At 44.3% G+C, this 13,643-nt stretch overlaps 1 protein-coding gene across 3 annotated transcripts in view; it reads left to right on the forward strand.

Annotated features, from left to right (window-relative positions):
- Positions 1 to 2,048: 2,048 nt before the first annotated feature.
- LOC144695768 (zinc-binding protein A33-like) overlaps positions 2,049 to 13,643 on the forward strand; it is a 176,420-nt gene continuing 164,825 nt past the window's right edge. Inside the window, exons 1-6 of one of the 3 annotated variants that reach the window (XM_078566746.1) lie at positions 2,049 to 2,631; positions 2,722 to 2,811; positions 3,580 to 3,813; positions 7,721 to 7,743; positions 7,841 to 7,956; positions 10,572 to 12,498. In XM_078566746.1, coding sequence (XP_078422872.1) covers positions 2,218 to 2,631; positions 2,722 to 2,811; positions 3,580 to 3,813; positions 7,721 to 7,743; positions 7,841 to 7,956; positions 10,572 to 11,122 — 1,428 coding nt within the window. In that variant the 5' untranslated portion in view covers positions 2,049 to 2,217 and the 3' untranslated portion in view covers positions 11,123 to 12,498. Of the gene's footprint in view, positions 2,632 to 2,721; positions 2,818 to 3,579; positions 3,814 to 7,720; positions 7,744 to 7,840; positions 7,957 to 10,571; positions 12,499 to 13,643 lie in introns of those variants that run through there. The other 2 variants (XR_013580014.1, XM_078566745.1) reach the window with 2 other exon arrangements.

A 13,643-nucleotide genomic window follows, 5' to 3' on the forward strand; every position in this document is an offset into this window, starting at 1 on the left:
AATGAGTCTCTTAGTGGATTTTTAATTATATCAGTATGGATTGTTTAGTCTGTGTGTGTGTGTGTGTCTGAGTGTCATTGGTCTCATAATGAAATGCAAATGTCTCCTTGCAGCCCCTCTCCCCCATTTCCTTTTAAAGCGTCTCACAGTCTCCTGACACTTTCTGCACTGTCTTGTGAAGAAGAATTAAAGAATTAGAGTTAAACACAATCGCATTTCCACCTCCATTCTAAACATGTTAGTGCATTTTTATTGTCAGTGTGGAATGTCAGTAATGTTGTGGCCATGTATATTCTGATTGTCGTGTGTCTGCATGTGGGGGGGGGTGTTTCTGTGTCTGTGTCCCTTTCTATATCTGCTCCTGTGAATTAAGCAACTTGGGATATTAAAGGCGCCATATTAATATAAGTTGTATCTGTCTGTCCACACGTGTGCTTGGGTGTTTGCCTGTCTCTTATTTGTGTGTATCCATATGCCTGTATGTGTGAGCGCATGTGTCTCAGTACTAGGCTGGCCCCCTAATGTACTGCACGGTCCCCTGTCAAAAGTATTTAGATGAGCACTCCATAGCATTCAGGGCTACGGGCCAAGTGCTGGAAAATGGGATCAGAATCAGAAGTGTTTGATGGCCAGCACGGACATGATAGGCCAAAGGGCCTGTTTCTAAAACAAAAACAGAATTACCTGGAAAAACTCAGCAGGTCTGGCAGCATCGGTGGAGAAGAAATCAGTTAACGTTTCGAGTCTTCATGACCCTTCGGCAGAACAGGTTCTGCCGAAGGGTCATGAAGACTCAAAACGTTAACAGGTTCTGCCGAAGGGTCATGAAGACTCGAAACGTTAACTGATTTCTTCTCCACCGATGCTGCCAGACCTGCTGAGTTTTTCCAGGTAATTCTGTTTTTGTTTTGGATTTCCAGCATCCGCAGTAGCTTTTAGCTTTTTGTTTTTATATTTGGGCCTGTTTCTATGCTGTATAACTCTATGACGGTCTTCCCTCCCACCACCCAGCACCTCTCACCACCACGCCGCCCCTTCCAACATTTTCAGCTCCAAATAGTTACAGTAAATTAATAAACTGAAGAGTCATACAGACTAGGAACATTAACTCCGTTTTTCTCTCAAGTTTTTCCAGCATTTTCTGTTTTTTTTACAGGTTTCCAGCATCCACAGTATTTTGCTTTTATTTTAAGTTCATAAACTGTGATGGAAAGCATATCAATGTTTGTAGGATGGTGCAATTAAATATTTTAACAAACACAGACTAAGTACCAGGGTTGCCGACCCATATTCGGGTCATCTGCAGAACTTTTGAGATAAAAGCAATTATGTCAACTTCTGCACAGTGCATTTCCTGGCTCCACACATTAAACTGACTCACAGAGTAAATTGCAGCCTTCCGGACTTAACATTGAGTTCAACAACTTCAGATCATGAACTTCATCCTCCATCCCCACCCCCTTTCCGATCCCCCTTTTTCCAATAGTTTATATTTTTAAAATATTTTTTTTTAGATATATATTTTTCTTTTCCCACCTATTTCTATTATTTTTAAATGTATTTCCATTCATTGTTTTATCTCCACCTCGAGCCCATTTCCATCCCTTCCCCCCACCCCACCCCCACTCGGGCTATCTGTCACTTGCTCGTCCTGCTTTCTACCCTTAATGTCACCATTAGCACATTCCTTAGCTAATATCACCACCGTCAACACCCCTTTGTCCTTTTGTCTATGACATCTTTGGCAATCTCTTTGCCTCCACCTATCACTGGTCCCCCATCCAGCTCTACCTGTCCCACCCCCTCAACCAGTTTATATTTCATCTCATTTCTATATGTCTTAGTTTTGATGAAGAATCATACGGACTCGGCAGATGCTGTCAGACCTGCTGAGTTTTTCCAGCTATTTTTGTTTTTGTTTCAGATTTCCAGCATCCGCAGTAGTTTGCTTTTATCACGGAGCAAATCAGTTTGTTTACAGAGTACATAAGGCCGATTCGGGATAATCCCAGTGATCACAAAAGACCGAGAAACATGCTCGCTTGAGAAGTATCGTGCAGCAGCGACTCCTGTTGGCGGGAGCTTAAAGGGCGAACTGGAATACCTTGAATGTTGCAGCGGATTTGATCTGGAAACCGCTGAAATCCAATGCATTTCGGGAGCCCACAGAGACTTCGAAACTGAAAGCGGGTTCGAATCAGGAAGTGCTGTGTGAACATGGACTCCGGGCAGCAGCCCGAGAGCTGGAGCTGGACCGAGGATGTAAATTGCTCCATTTGCCTTGATTTCTTCACCAATCCGGTTTCACTGGAGTGTGGACACAACTTCTGCCGCTCCTGTATCACACAGTTTTGGGAAAAGGACAGAAACTCATGCCCGGAATGTAGAGAGGAGTTTCCAGACAGAAAACTCACGGTCAACAGGAATTTAGCGAGATTGGCGGAGAAGGCTCGAAAATTAAAACTGAACCCGGGAGGGAATGAAAATAAACTTCACTGTGAGGAACATCAGGAAGAATTGAAACTGTTCTGTGAAACTGACAAGAAACTGATCTGTTTGATTTGTAGAGATTCGCGGGAACACAAATCTCACAATTTCATGCCGATTACAGAAGCTGTTGAAATCTACAAGGTAACATGGAGCAGATTTTATCTCCAGATTATTTTATCACACTTTCACAGTCTGACCCTTTCATGCTGTGAATTTCTATCCCTATCCCAGGATCAGCTGAAATCATCTTTACAATCTCTCACAGAGAAGAAATCGGTGTTTCTGGAAACCGAACTGAAACAGATACGGAAGATTTCCGAAGTTAGGGTAAATTCTCCCTGTGAGAAAAACCCCTCAGGTCTGGCTGCATCTGTGGAGAGAGAAATAGAGTTAACGTTTCGAGTCCATATGACCCTTCTTCAGAGCTAAATGAAATACAAATGTGATGAAATTTATACTGTTTGAAGGGAGTGAAGCTGGATAGAAGGTCAGGATAGGTGGGGGCAAAGGAGAGATTGACGAAGATGTCCTGAACAAAAGGACAAAGGGAGTTTAATGGTAGTGATAAGGGCTAAAGAAAGTGCTGATAGTGGCATAAAGGTAACAAAGCAGAATGTGTGAATATTAGAAGAAGGGTCAGCACTCTGTGAAAGAACAACATGGAACAAGTAACAGATGGCCCTCTTGAAGGTGGGGTAGGGAAAAAAAGGATAGAAAGTGGGATAAAATAATGAATTAAAAATAAGTAGATAAAAAAAATTTAAATGGGGATTTAAAAAAGGTGAAAGTAGAGGACCGAGTTCATAATCTGAAGTTGTTGAACTCAGTCCAGAAGGCTGTAAAGTGCCTAATGGGGAGATAAGGTGCTGTTTCTCCCAGTTTGTGTTAAGCTTCACTGGAACATTGCAGCAGGCCAAGGACGGACATGTGGGCATGAGAACAGGATGGGGTGGTGAAATGGCAAGCGACAGGAAGGTCTGGGTCATGCTTGCGGACGACTTGTTCTCCCTGCGCTGGTTTTCTGGGATCTTGGTTAGATTTGTTCCCTTTGTCGCGGTAAAGGATTATTTTTCACATTTCACTTGGCAGAAACAGTCGAGCAGTCTGCAAACCCACATCACATCCGAGTTCAGGGAAATGCACCAGGTTCTCACTGAGAAAGAGCAGCGTTTACTCCGAGATCTCAGGAGAGAAGAGGAGGAGATTCTAGATACAATGGAGAAAAACCTCCGAGAAATTCAAGGGAATTTATGTTCTATTGAGGAGGAGCTTTTGAAGTTGCAGAAACAGATGGAACAACAAGACAGAGTGAAATTTCTGAAGGTGAGGATTATAATACGGGTTGGTTCCATGAAACGTGGAAATTGCAAAATAACCAATGCTAACTTTGAAATAAATGCAACATTCGTTGATGAACTCGAACCTGTTCTGTCTATTCCCGATCTGTGTGCGATGGTGGCTAATCTAATGCGCTCCAACACTGTTTGAAAATTCCAGGGAATACTTGCAAACTCCCAGGTATGAGTTGCCTTGTTCTTGACCCCAGTTTGTAAATTATTCCCGGTATTGCCAAATATTAATATTCTCCGGAATTCTCTTTGCAAGGCAGGTTACGCATCAATTCTGAGGAGATTTAACCACTTTGGGTCGGGTGATCAATCTGTCAGCTCCCCCAAGATATAGGTTTGAACATTAAATATTATGCGCTTCATTGTTAGTCGCCATTTAATGTTAAGTGTCAGAGCTAAACCCAGGATCTCAGAGGTGGGTGCTTTTTCATCTACCTGATGAGAGGGGGCAGCATTCCATTCAAAGCTCCCCTAGGCCTTCCTTTCGAGGCCACCAAACCATTTACACCCCAGCCCTCCATCTGCCCCGCCTCCTAGTCCCCAATTCCCCAACCCCGCTCACCTCCCCCCAGGTCTCTGATTACCCCCACCCCCTCCCCCACGCCTTCGATTCCCCCCTCATCCTCCTCCCCCTCCCCCTATTTGCCCAAGGAATCTGACCCCCTGCTGCAGGCCTACAAACCCACTACAGGCTCCTCAAACTCTCCGCTGTTTGGAGTCACACCTAGCACAAAGGAAGGTGATTGTGGTTGTTGGGAGCCAATCATCTCAGCCCCAGGACATCACTGCACCTCAGTGTAGTGTCCTAGTTCAGCTGTGGCTCAGTTCATAGCACCCTCGCCTTTGAATCAGAGGGTTGTGGGTTCATGTCCCACTCCTGGAAACCAAGAACTGTGATTGTACTCGAAAAGAGTTGCAATCTGTGACTGTTGGTAACTCAAAAGAGTTTCCAAACACCTTCAGCTGCTTCAAATTATTTTTATTCGTTCACAGGATGTGGTCATCATTGGCTAGACCAGCATTTATTGCCCATCCCTAATTGCCCTTGAGAAGGTGGTGGTGAGCTCCTTTCTTGAACTGCTGCAGTCCATGTGTTGTAGGTACATCCACAGTGCTGTTAGGAAGTTCCATCAGTGACCTCCCCTCCATCATTAAGGTCAGAAGTGAAGAGACTATCAGGATCTATGCACCTAGCTCAAATCCCCACCCCCCCCCCCACCCCCACTAACCCTCTCTACCTCCCCCTCCACCCCACCCTGCAAGTCTCCTCAGGTCAGGGTAAATTAAAATCCTACCACTGGATCTGTGAGTGAGACTTATATTCAGTTTCTGTGGCTGGCATAAAAATCAACTGCATGAGATCATAGATCCCGACAGCACAGAAAGCAGTAATTTGGCTCACAATATAAACATATGAATTTGGAGCAGGATTAGGCCACTCAGCCCCTCGAGCCTGCCCCGCTATTTAATAAGGCCATGGCTGATCTGATTGTTACCTCAACCCCACATTTCTGCTGACCCCCGATCACCTTTCACCCCCTTGTTAATCAAGAATTTATCTACCTCTGCCTTAAAATATTCAAAGACTCTGCTTCCACCACCTTTTGAACAAGAGAGTTCCAAAGACTCACTACCCTCTGAGAGAAAAAAATTCTCCTCATCTCTGTCCTAAATGGGTGGCCCTTTATTTTGAAACAGTGCCCCCTAGTTCTAGATTTGCCCACAAGAGGAAACATCCTCCCTACAAGACCCGTCAGGATCTTATATGTTTCAATCAAGTCGCCTCTTACTCTTCTAAACTCCAACGGATACAAGCCTTGTCTGTCCAACCTTTCCTCATATGATAACCCGCCCATTCCAGATATTAGCCTGGTAACCCTTCTCTGAACTGCTTCGAATGCATTTACACCCTTCCTTAATTAAGGAGAACAGTACTGTACACAGTACTCCAGATGTGACCTCACCAATGCCCTGCATAACCTCTTTATTTTCGGATTCAATTCCCTTTGCAATAAATGGTAACATTCTATTATCTATCCTAATTACCTGCTGTACCTGCACACTAACCTTTTGTGATTCATGCACTAGGACACAGAGACCCCCCCGGCATCTCAGAGCTCTGCACTTTCTCACCATTTAGATAATATGCTTTTTTAATATTCCTCCTGCCTAAATGGACAATTTCACATTTTCTGACATTACACTCCATTTGCCAGATCTTTGCCCACTCACTTAACCTATCTAGATCCCCTTGTAGACCCCTTATGTCCCCTCACAACTGACTTCCCTACCTATCTTTGTATCACAGCAAATTTTGCAACCATACCTTCTGTCCCTTCATCCAAGGCACTTATATAAATTGTAAAAAGTTGAAGCCCCAGCCCTGATCCCTGTGGCACACCACTCGTTTCATCTTGCCAACCAGAAAATGACCCATTTACACCTACTCTCTCTTTCCTCTTAGCTAGCCAATCTGCTATCCATGCCAATATGTTACTACCCTCTACACCATGAGTTTTTATTTTCTGCAATAACCTTTGATGTGGCACCTTACCAAATGCCTTATGGAAATCTAAATACAGTGCATCCACTGGTTTCTCATTATCCACAGCACATGTTACTTCTTCAAAGAACTCCAATAAATTGGTTAAACATGATTGATAATTTTCACAAAACCATGTTGACACTGCCTGAGTAACTTGGATTAACTAAGCACCATGCTGTATTAAATTTTACCTTGTCTTCTCAAAGGAGAACAACTGAAGTTCCTCATCCCTGGTACCATTCCAGTAAATCTCTTCTGCAGCCTTTCCAAGCTTTGCCCAGAATTGAACACAGTATGCCTGCTGAGGTCTAACCAGCATTTTACAAAGGTTTAACATAACTCCCTTGTTTATGTATGGCTCTATTAATAAGGCCTAAAATTCCATATGATTTTTGTACACCTTTATCAATTCTTCCTGTCATCTACAAGTACAGGTCACGTATCTTTTATCTGTAAAACATCCAAAAACTGCACTTTTTTTGACACTCATCGGCCTTTAGAGCAGAATTCCTGACCCGAATTAACACGACCTGAGCCAACATGAACCTCACCGACCGCACCCAACCTTTAGCACAGGGAGTCCCTGACCCGAGCCAACACAAACTTCGCCGACCGCACCCAAACTTTAGCTTGGGAAGTTTAATTGTTTGCCTGCACATCGACATTCTGAACCCTCTCCTACAAGCAGAATTGCAGATGGCAACTTATTATAGGTACCCTGTATTTATTATTCAGTGATGCATCTTACTTTTCTAGCCATTTTATTTACTTTAGAATATATCTAGCGTTGGCTTTGCCCATTATGTAAGTAGGCCTAGTCCTATATGAGTTATCTGAAAACCAAAATTATCTGAAATACGAAAACCAATCAGCCCCGAGGATTTCAGATAACAGACACTCGACCTGTATGTGCAAACATAGCTGCAGGTCTCTCTGTTCTTGCACCCCCTTTTAAAAATTCTACTGGTTAGTTTATATTGCCTCTCCTCATACTTTCTTCCAAAATGTATCATAATCGTCTCTGCCTAATTTCATCTGTCTCGTGTCTGCCCATTTCAACCGTCTATATCTTCCTTAAGTCTGTTAGCATCCTCCTTGCAACTGCTTACATGACTGAGTTCAAGTCCTCTGCAGACCTTTAAATGGTGCACCCCGAACCCAAGTAAAACTCATTGATTCATATCAAAAATAGCAGTTATATCTCCATTTTATCTGTTTGGCCCGGCAGTGAGAATTCAAATTCTGAGCAACTTGTAACAGTGTGTGTTTAATGTCTGCTGTCTGGATATGGGTGGTCTGTCACTGTCAACTCATACTTGTGTCTCACTTATTTTAGGAGGATGTCTGTCAGAAGAGCAGGTAGGACATTCTCTTCACTGAAATTCTGTACAACTTAAAAACAAGTTAACAAAGTGTCAACTGTCCATTTATTACAGCAACTGTTTAATTCTTACAGAACCGGCGAGAACTATAAAGTACTGTCAGCAGCAGATGCCGCCCTATCTATTGGAAAGTTCAGTGGCCCTTTACAGTACACAGTGTGGAGAGAAATGTTTGGCATCATTAACCCCGGTAAAGCTCTTAAGTTCCTTTTCTTGATTTATAAATCCACATCAGAAGAGAATAACCAGAATCCCAGACCGCATATTAAATGTGCACAATGTCAGTTGTTATTCCAGGGGATGGCTCTCCATTCTTGTAGAATCACAGAATGGTTACTGCGCAGAAGGAGGCCTTTTGGCCCGTTGTGTCTGTGCCACCCCTCTGAGGGAGCGATTCACCTAGTGCCACTCCCCGGCCTTCTCCCTGTAGCCCCGAACATCCTTCCTTTTCGGATAACCATCCGATTCCCTTTTGAATGCCTCGACTGAACCTGCCCCCACCACACTCCCAGGCAGCGCATTCCAGATCCTAACCACTCGCTGTGAGAAAAGGTTTTTCCTCATGTCGCCGTTGTTTCTTTTCCCAATTACCTTAAATCTGTACCTTCAGGCTCTCAATCCTTCCACCAATGGGAACAGTTTCTCCCGATCTACTCAGGCCAGTACTTTGCTTTCTTGTGGAATCCTCGGGCTCAGTGTGTGAAGCTACCAGCAATGTTTACCGAAACCAGAAAGAGATCTCTATAACCAGCCAGCATGGATTTCTTAAGGGAAGGTCATGCTTGACTTAACCTGATTGAATCTGTGAGGATGTAACAAGGAGATTGATGAGCGTAGAGTATTTCATGTAGTCGCTATGGATTTTAGCCAGGCTTCTGACAAGTCCCACATGACAAACTGTCACAAAAGTGAAAGGCAGGGATAAGTTGGATCTGAAAATTGGTTCAGTGGCAGAGAGCAAAAGGTAATGGCCAATGGGTGTTTTTTGACTAGAAGAGCGGGGACAAATGGGACATTTTCAAACTGGCAGCCTGTAACTAGTGGAGTGCCGCAAGGATAAGTGATGGGGCCTCAGCCTTTCTCAATCTATATTAATGATTTATACTAAGAGACAAAGAGTAATGTATCTAAGTTTGCTGACGATACAAAGCTGAATGAGAGCTGTGAGGAGGACACAGAGAAGCTGCAATGAGATTTAGACAGGTGACGTGGACAGCAGGTTGGCAGCTGGAGTATAATGTGGGGAAGTGTAAGTTACTCACTTTGGTCCTAAGAATAGAAAAGCAGAATATTTTGAAAAGGTGTGAAACTTGTGTTCAGAGGGACTTGAATGTACTCCTAGAAGGAACACAGAAAGTTGGTGTGCAGGTGCAGCAAGCATTTAGGAAGGCAAATGGCATGTTGGCCTTTACTGCAAGGGGGTTAGAGTAGAAGAACAACAAAGCCTTGCTATAGGGCTTTGGTGAGACCACACTTGGAGTACTTTGCATAGTTTTGGTCTCCATATTTAAGTAAGGATATCCTAGTTTTGGAGGCGGTACAGTGAAGGTTCACTAGATTGGTGACTGGGATGAGAGGGTTGTCCCATGATGAGAGGCTGAGTAAATTGGGTTTATATTCTCTGGAGTTTAGAAGAATGGGAGGTGATCTCATTGAAATATATCAGATTCTGAAGGGGCAGACACAGGGTGGACACTGAGAGATTGTTTCCACTGGCTGGGGAATCCAAAACACGGGGGCACAGTCTCAGGATAAGGGGACGGTCATTTAGGACTGAGATGGAAAGGAATTACTTCACTGAAAGGGTTGTGAATCTTTGGAATTCTTTACCACAGAGGGTTGTGGATGCTTCATCGTTGAATACATTTAAGGTTGGGGGTGTGAAAATGGGGTTGAAGCCAAATATCAAGTGTATTGTCTCTCTGGTGCTTGGATCAGAGATGTTACTGAGCAGCTTCAAAGCCCTCTGTGAATTGGGGGTGGTGGTGGGGGGAGGATAATTGGAAACAGCCAGAGAGGTTTTGCTCCATATCTGGACCAATTGCATAGGTAGAAAGAGGAATGGGGTCCTTCTGCAGGCAGGTTTTTAGAGGAAAAAAGCTTGCAAGCAGTAGAATCTCCAGATTACTCCATGTTCCTCACGAGAGTGACTCACTGGAAAAAGGAGGACAGAGCAGAAGAATGGGTGGCTGGAGAGATGGTGGGAGGAGGGAAGGCTACAGATTCATGGGATATCAGGATTGCTTATGGGAGAGGTTGGTCCTGTACAGGCTGGATGAGCTGCACCTCAACAGAGCCGGGACCAATGCCCTAATTTGACAATTTGCTAATGCTGTTGGGGAGGGTTTAAACCAACCTGGCTGGGAGATGGGAGCCAGCGTATAGCATTAGAAAGGAGAAACAAGGTGCACAAAGGATTGGGAGAAACAGGGCACTAGAGTAGGAAAGGCAAGGTATTAGGTGGGGTCAGAGTAAGGTGGAATACAATAGAATCTAAATTAGGCTTACTGTGCATGTTTACAAGCACACAAAGCATAGTAAATAAGGCTGGTGAGCCACAGGTGCAGATAACCACATGGGAACATGATATTGTGATGATAATGGAGACCTGGCTCAAAAAAGGGCAGGACTGGGTATTAACTATTGCTGGATACAAGCTGTTCAGGAGGGAAAGGAAGGAGGGCAGGAATGTCGATTCCATAAACACAGCCCAAGACCCCGAGTGGGCACTTTGAAAAGAAAATGTTTGAATAAAACACAGCAAGGAATCAAATTGCTCAACGTGTTACTGTAAATTTCCCACAGTTCCAGTCTCTCTGACTTTGGATCCAGACACAGCCCATCCCCAGCTCATCGTGTCTGAGGACCGCACCAGTGTAAGACTCGGAGACAAACAGCAACTGCCCTCTGACACACCAGAGAGGTTTGATCACTGTGCCTTCATCCTGGGATCAGAGGGATTCACATCAGGGAGACACTACTGGGAGGTGGAGGTGGGCAACAAGACAGAGTGGTTTATGGGATTGGCCCAAGAATCTGTCAACAGGAAAGGAGGAATCAGCCTAAGACCTGAGACCGGATACTGGGCTGTGTGGTTGCTGCCCGATTGCGACTATGTCGCTGGCACATCCCCCTCACGGATTCGTCTCTTCCCAAGAGTGAATCCCACAAGAATTGGGGTGTACCTGGATTATGAGGCTGGACAGGTGTCATTTTACATTGTGGACAACATGTTCCATCTCCACACTTTCACCCACACTTTCACTGAGAAGCTCTTTCCCTTCTTCTGCCCAGGGTTGAAGCATGGCGGGAAAAACACTGCACCGCTGACAATCCATGGGGTTAAAGGTCACTAAAGGCACAATCTCATAATTCCACATTGCCTACCATTCTTCCATCAGCTACAAGCTGCTGGGTGTCGGTCTCTGTCACAGGTGGTGCAGATGGTCAAAATGTCATCTGAGGTCAGAGCAAGCACAAGCAAGTAACAATGTCTTGTTGGTAATCATTGTTTATTCATTGCTGTGGAACAAACTCATGACAATTGCTCCTGAGGCTCCTGTAAAATGAAGTTTAAGAGGCTTGAGAATATAAATAATCAGCAGGGCACAATGACAGGGAGCATTAAAACTCGAGCAGAAATACTCCAAAAAATACAGCACTGACTCCAGTTGGGAAGAGCAAGGTGAAGAGGTGGGGGGTAGAGGAGCTTGGATGAGGTAGAAAACTAGCGGATAGTAAATGACAAAGGAGACCATCTGAGGTGCGGCAAATTTAATAATATCTGAAGGAAATAAAAAGTGTTATGAACAATGTATAGCTTTAAGTTGAATTCATATAAACATATATATATTTGTTTTTTTAAATTTCATTCATGGGATGTGGGCGTCGCTGGCTAGGCCAGCATTTACTGTCCATCCCTGACTGCCCTTGAGAAGGTGGTGGCGAGCTGCGTTAAGAAAGGTAAAAATGGTTCAGTTCCGTTTAGGTTTTGTTTATGATCCTTGGTGCCTGGGAGCCTGGATTGACTTGTGATTAAAAGGTTTCAAGTCTTTTGAGTTTGTTTGTATATTTAGTTTTTAATGAGGTCTTACAACTCCTGAGGTTAAAGAGATGGATTAAAAGGGGTTGAAAGTTCAATAATCCTGGAAAAAAAAAATGGAAAAGCTTTACTGTTGCCTAGCGACAGTGCTCCAGTGACACAGACACACAAAAGGCAGGAGCTGAGAGGGAATGTTCAGTGTATGTCAAATAGAGAAAATTTGGATTTTAAGCTCTCCGAGAAGAAAAACTACGAGGCTAGTGGGACAATAGTCAACTAAACAATCAGGTTTGTAACTCAGTAAAGTGATCGGTTTAGCGAAGGTGCTACTGGAAGACTGAGTTTAGGGAACTCATTTGTTTGTTCTGCAGTTGAAGAAACAGTGAATATAGAATGTGGCTTTTGAGTCTCTTTTGAGAGAGATACGAGTTGGGTGAGAAACATCAAGTGAATGCTCAAGAATTCACCAGAAGAAAGCCATTTGCAACTGTGCCAGTCCCTAAGCGAGAAGCCATTCTGTCATGCTAGTGGTAACTCTTCACTGGGTTTATGTGTCAGTAAGGATATTGCTGGGGTAAAGGAATAGTGGGAATTTATGTTTGTATTGAGATCTTTCCAGCCTTTTTGTCTGGTATAATATAATTCACTTTTTTTGTTTTAATAAATATTTTGTTCTTTGTGTTAAAAGTTCATCAGCAGACTCCTGTGAATTTGTTCAGTAATTTTCATCCACGGTTTCTAAAAAAAAAGTTGGGATCTACCAAGCCAGGTTTCATTCTCGGATCTGACTTGTGCAGTATTAACAGCAGCTGGGATTGTAACTAAAGTGAAATAGGGCACTCTTACAGGAAGACCAGAGGGTTGGCCGGGGGACATGGAGGCTGAATGTGAGTTTGCTGATCCCAGAAAACATCGAGAAACTCAAAAGAGGTTACAAAGGCTGGAGAACCGTGAAACCCCTCTTTGGGCCTTGGACACACTGGCAGGAAGCGATCAAGGTGAACATCAAGAGGTCCTTCATCCTCAAAAGGTGTTCAGAAGGCTAGAGAGGAACAAAGGTAAATGTCCCAACTTGAGAAAAATATGCATAAACTGTTCCTGCCGCCCTGGGGGTCGATGTCAAGGAGGATCTCCAAGAGGTGAAGAGCTCAGCAGACCTTGCTCTTTGTTGTGGAAGCCTCCAAGATCATCTTCCGTTCCAGAGTCCGCTCCATGGAGCGGGATGAGACGTGCTCATGTTTCTTCTTCCAAAAGGTACACAGAGAGAGCTCTGTGATCAGCAGCCTGAAGGAAGAAGACGGCTCAGTAAAGTCACCACAGTCCGACATTTTGAGGATCAGCAAATCCTTTTATGCTGGATTGTATGACGTGAAGCCCACAGACAGCACGGACTCCCAGTCCTTCCTGTCCTCTATCACGGAGGTATTAGACGACATTACAGGGGAGAGCCTGGACAAACCACTAACTCCTGACGAATTGACCAAGGCCCTTGAGTCGTTCGAGAAGAGTAAAACTCCCAGAAGCGACGGCTTGCCGGCGGAGTTGTATTCGGCTCTGTGGGACTGGATGGGCCCAGACCTGCTAGAAGTGTACGAGAGTATGCTCCTGGCCGGCAGTATGTCAGAATCCATGAGGAAAGGCATCATCACCCTCATCTACAAGCACAAGGGGGAAAGGGAGGAAATTAGAAATTGGCAACCCATTTCACTGTTGAGTGTGGACTATAAGATTCTGTCCAAGGTCATAGCCAATCGGGTCAAGTCCGCTCTGGAATTGGTGATCCACCCTGACCAGACCTGCACTGTGCCGGGCAGGAAGATCTCTGACAGCCACAC

Source organism: Cetorhinus maximus, chromosome 21, assembly GCF_964194155.1.
Source record: "Cetorhinus maximus chromosome 21, sCetMax3.hap1.1, whole genome shotgun sequence".
In the NCBI taxonomy this organism is placed as follows: Eukaryota; Metazoa; Chordata; class Chondrichthyes; order Lamniformes; family Cetorhinidae; genus Cetorhinus; species Cetorhinus maximus.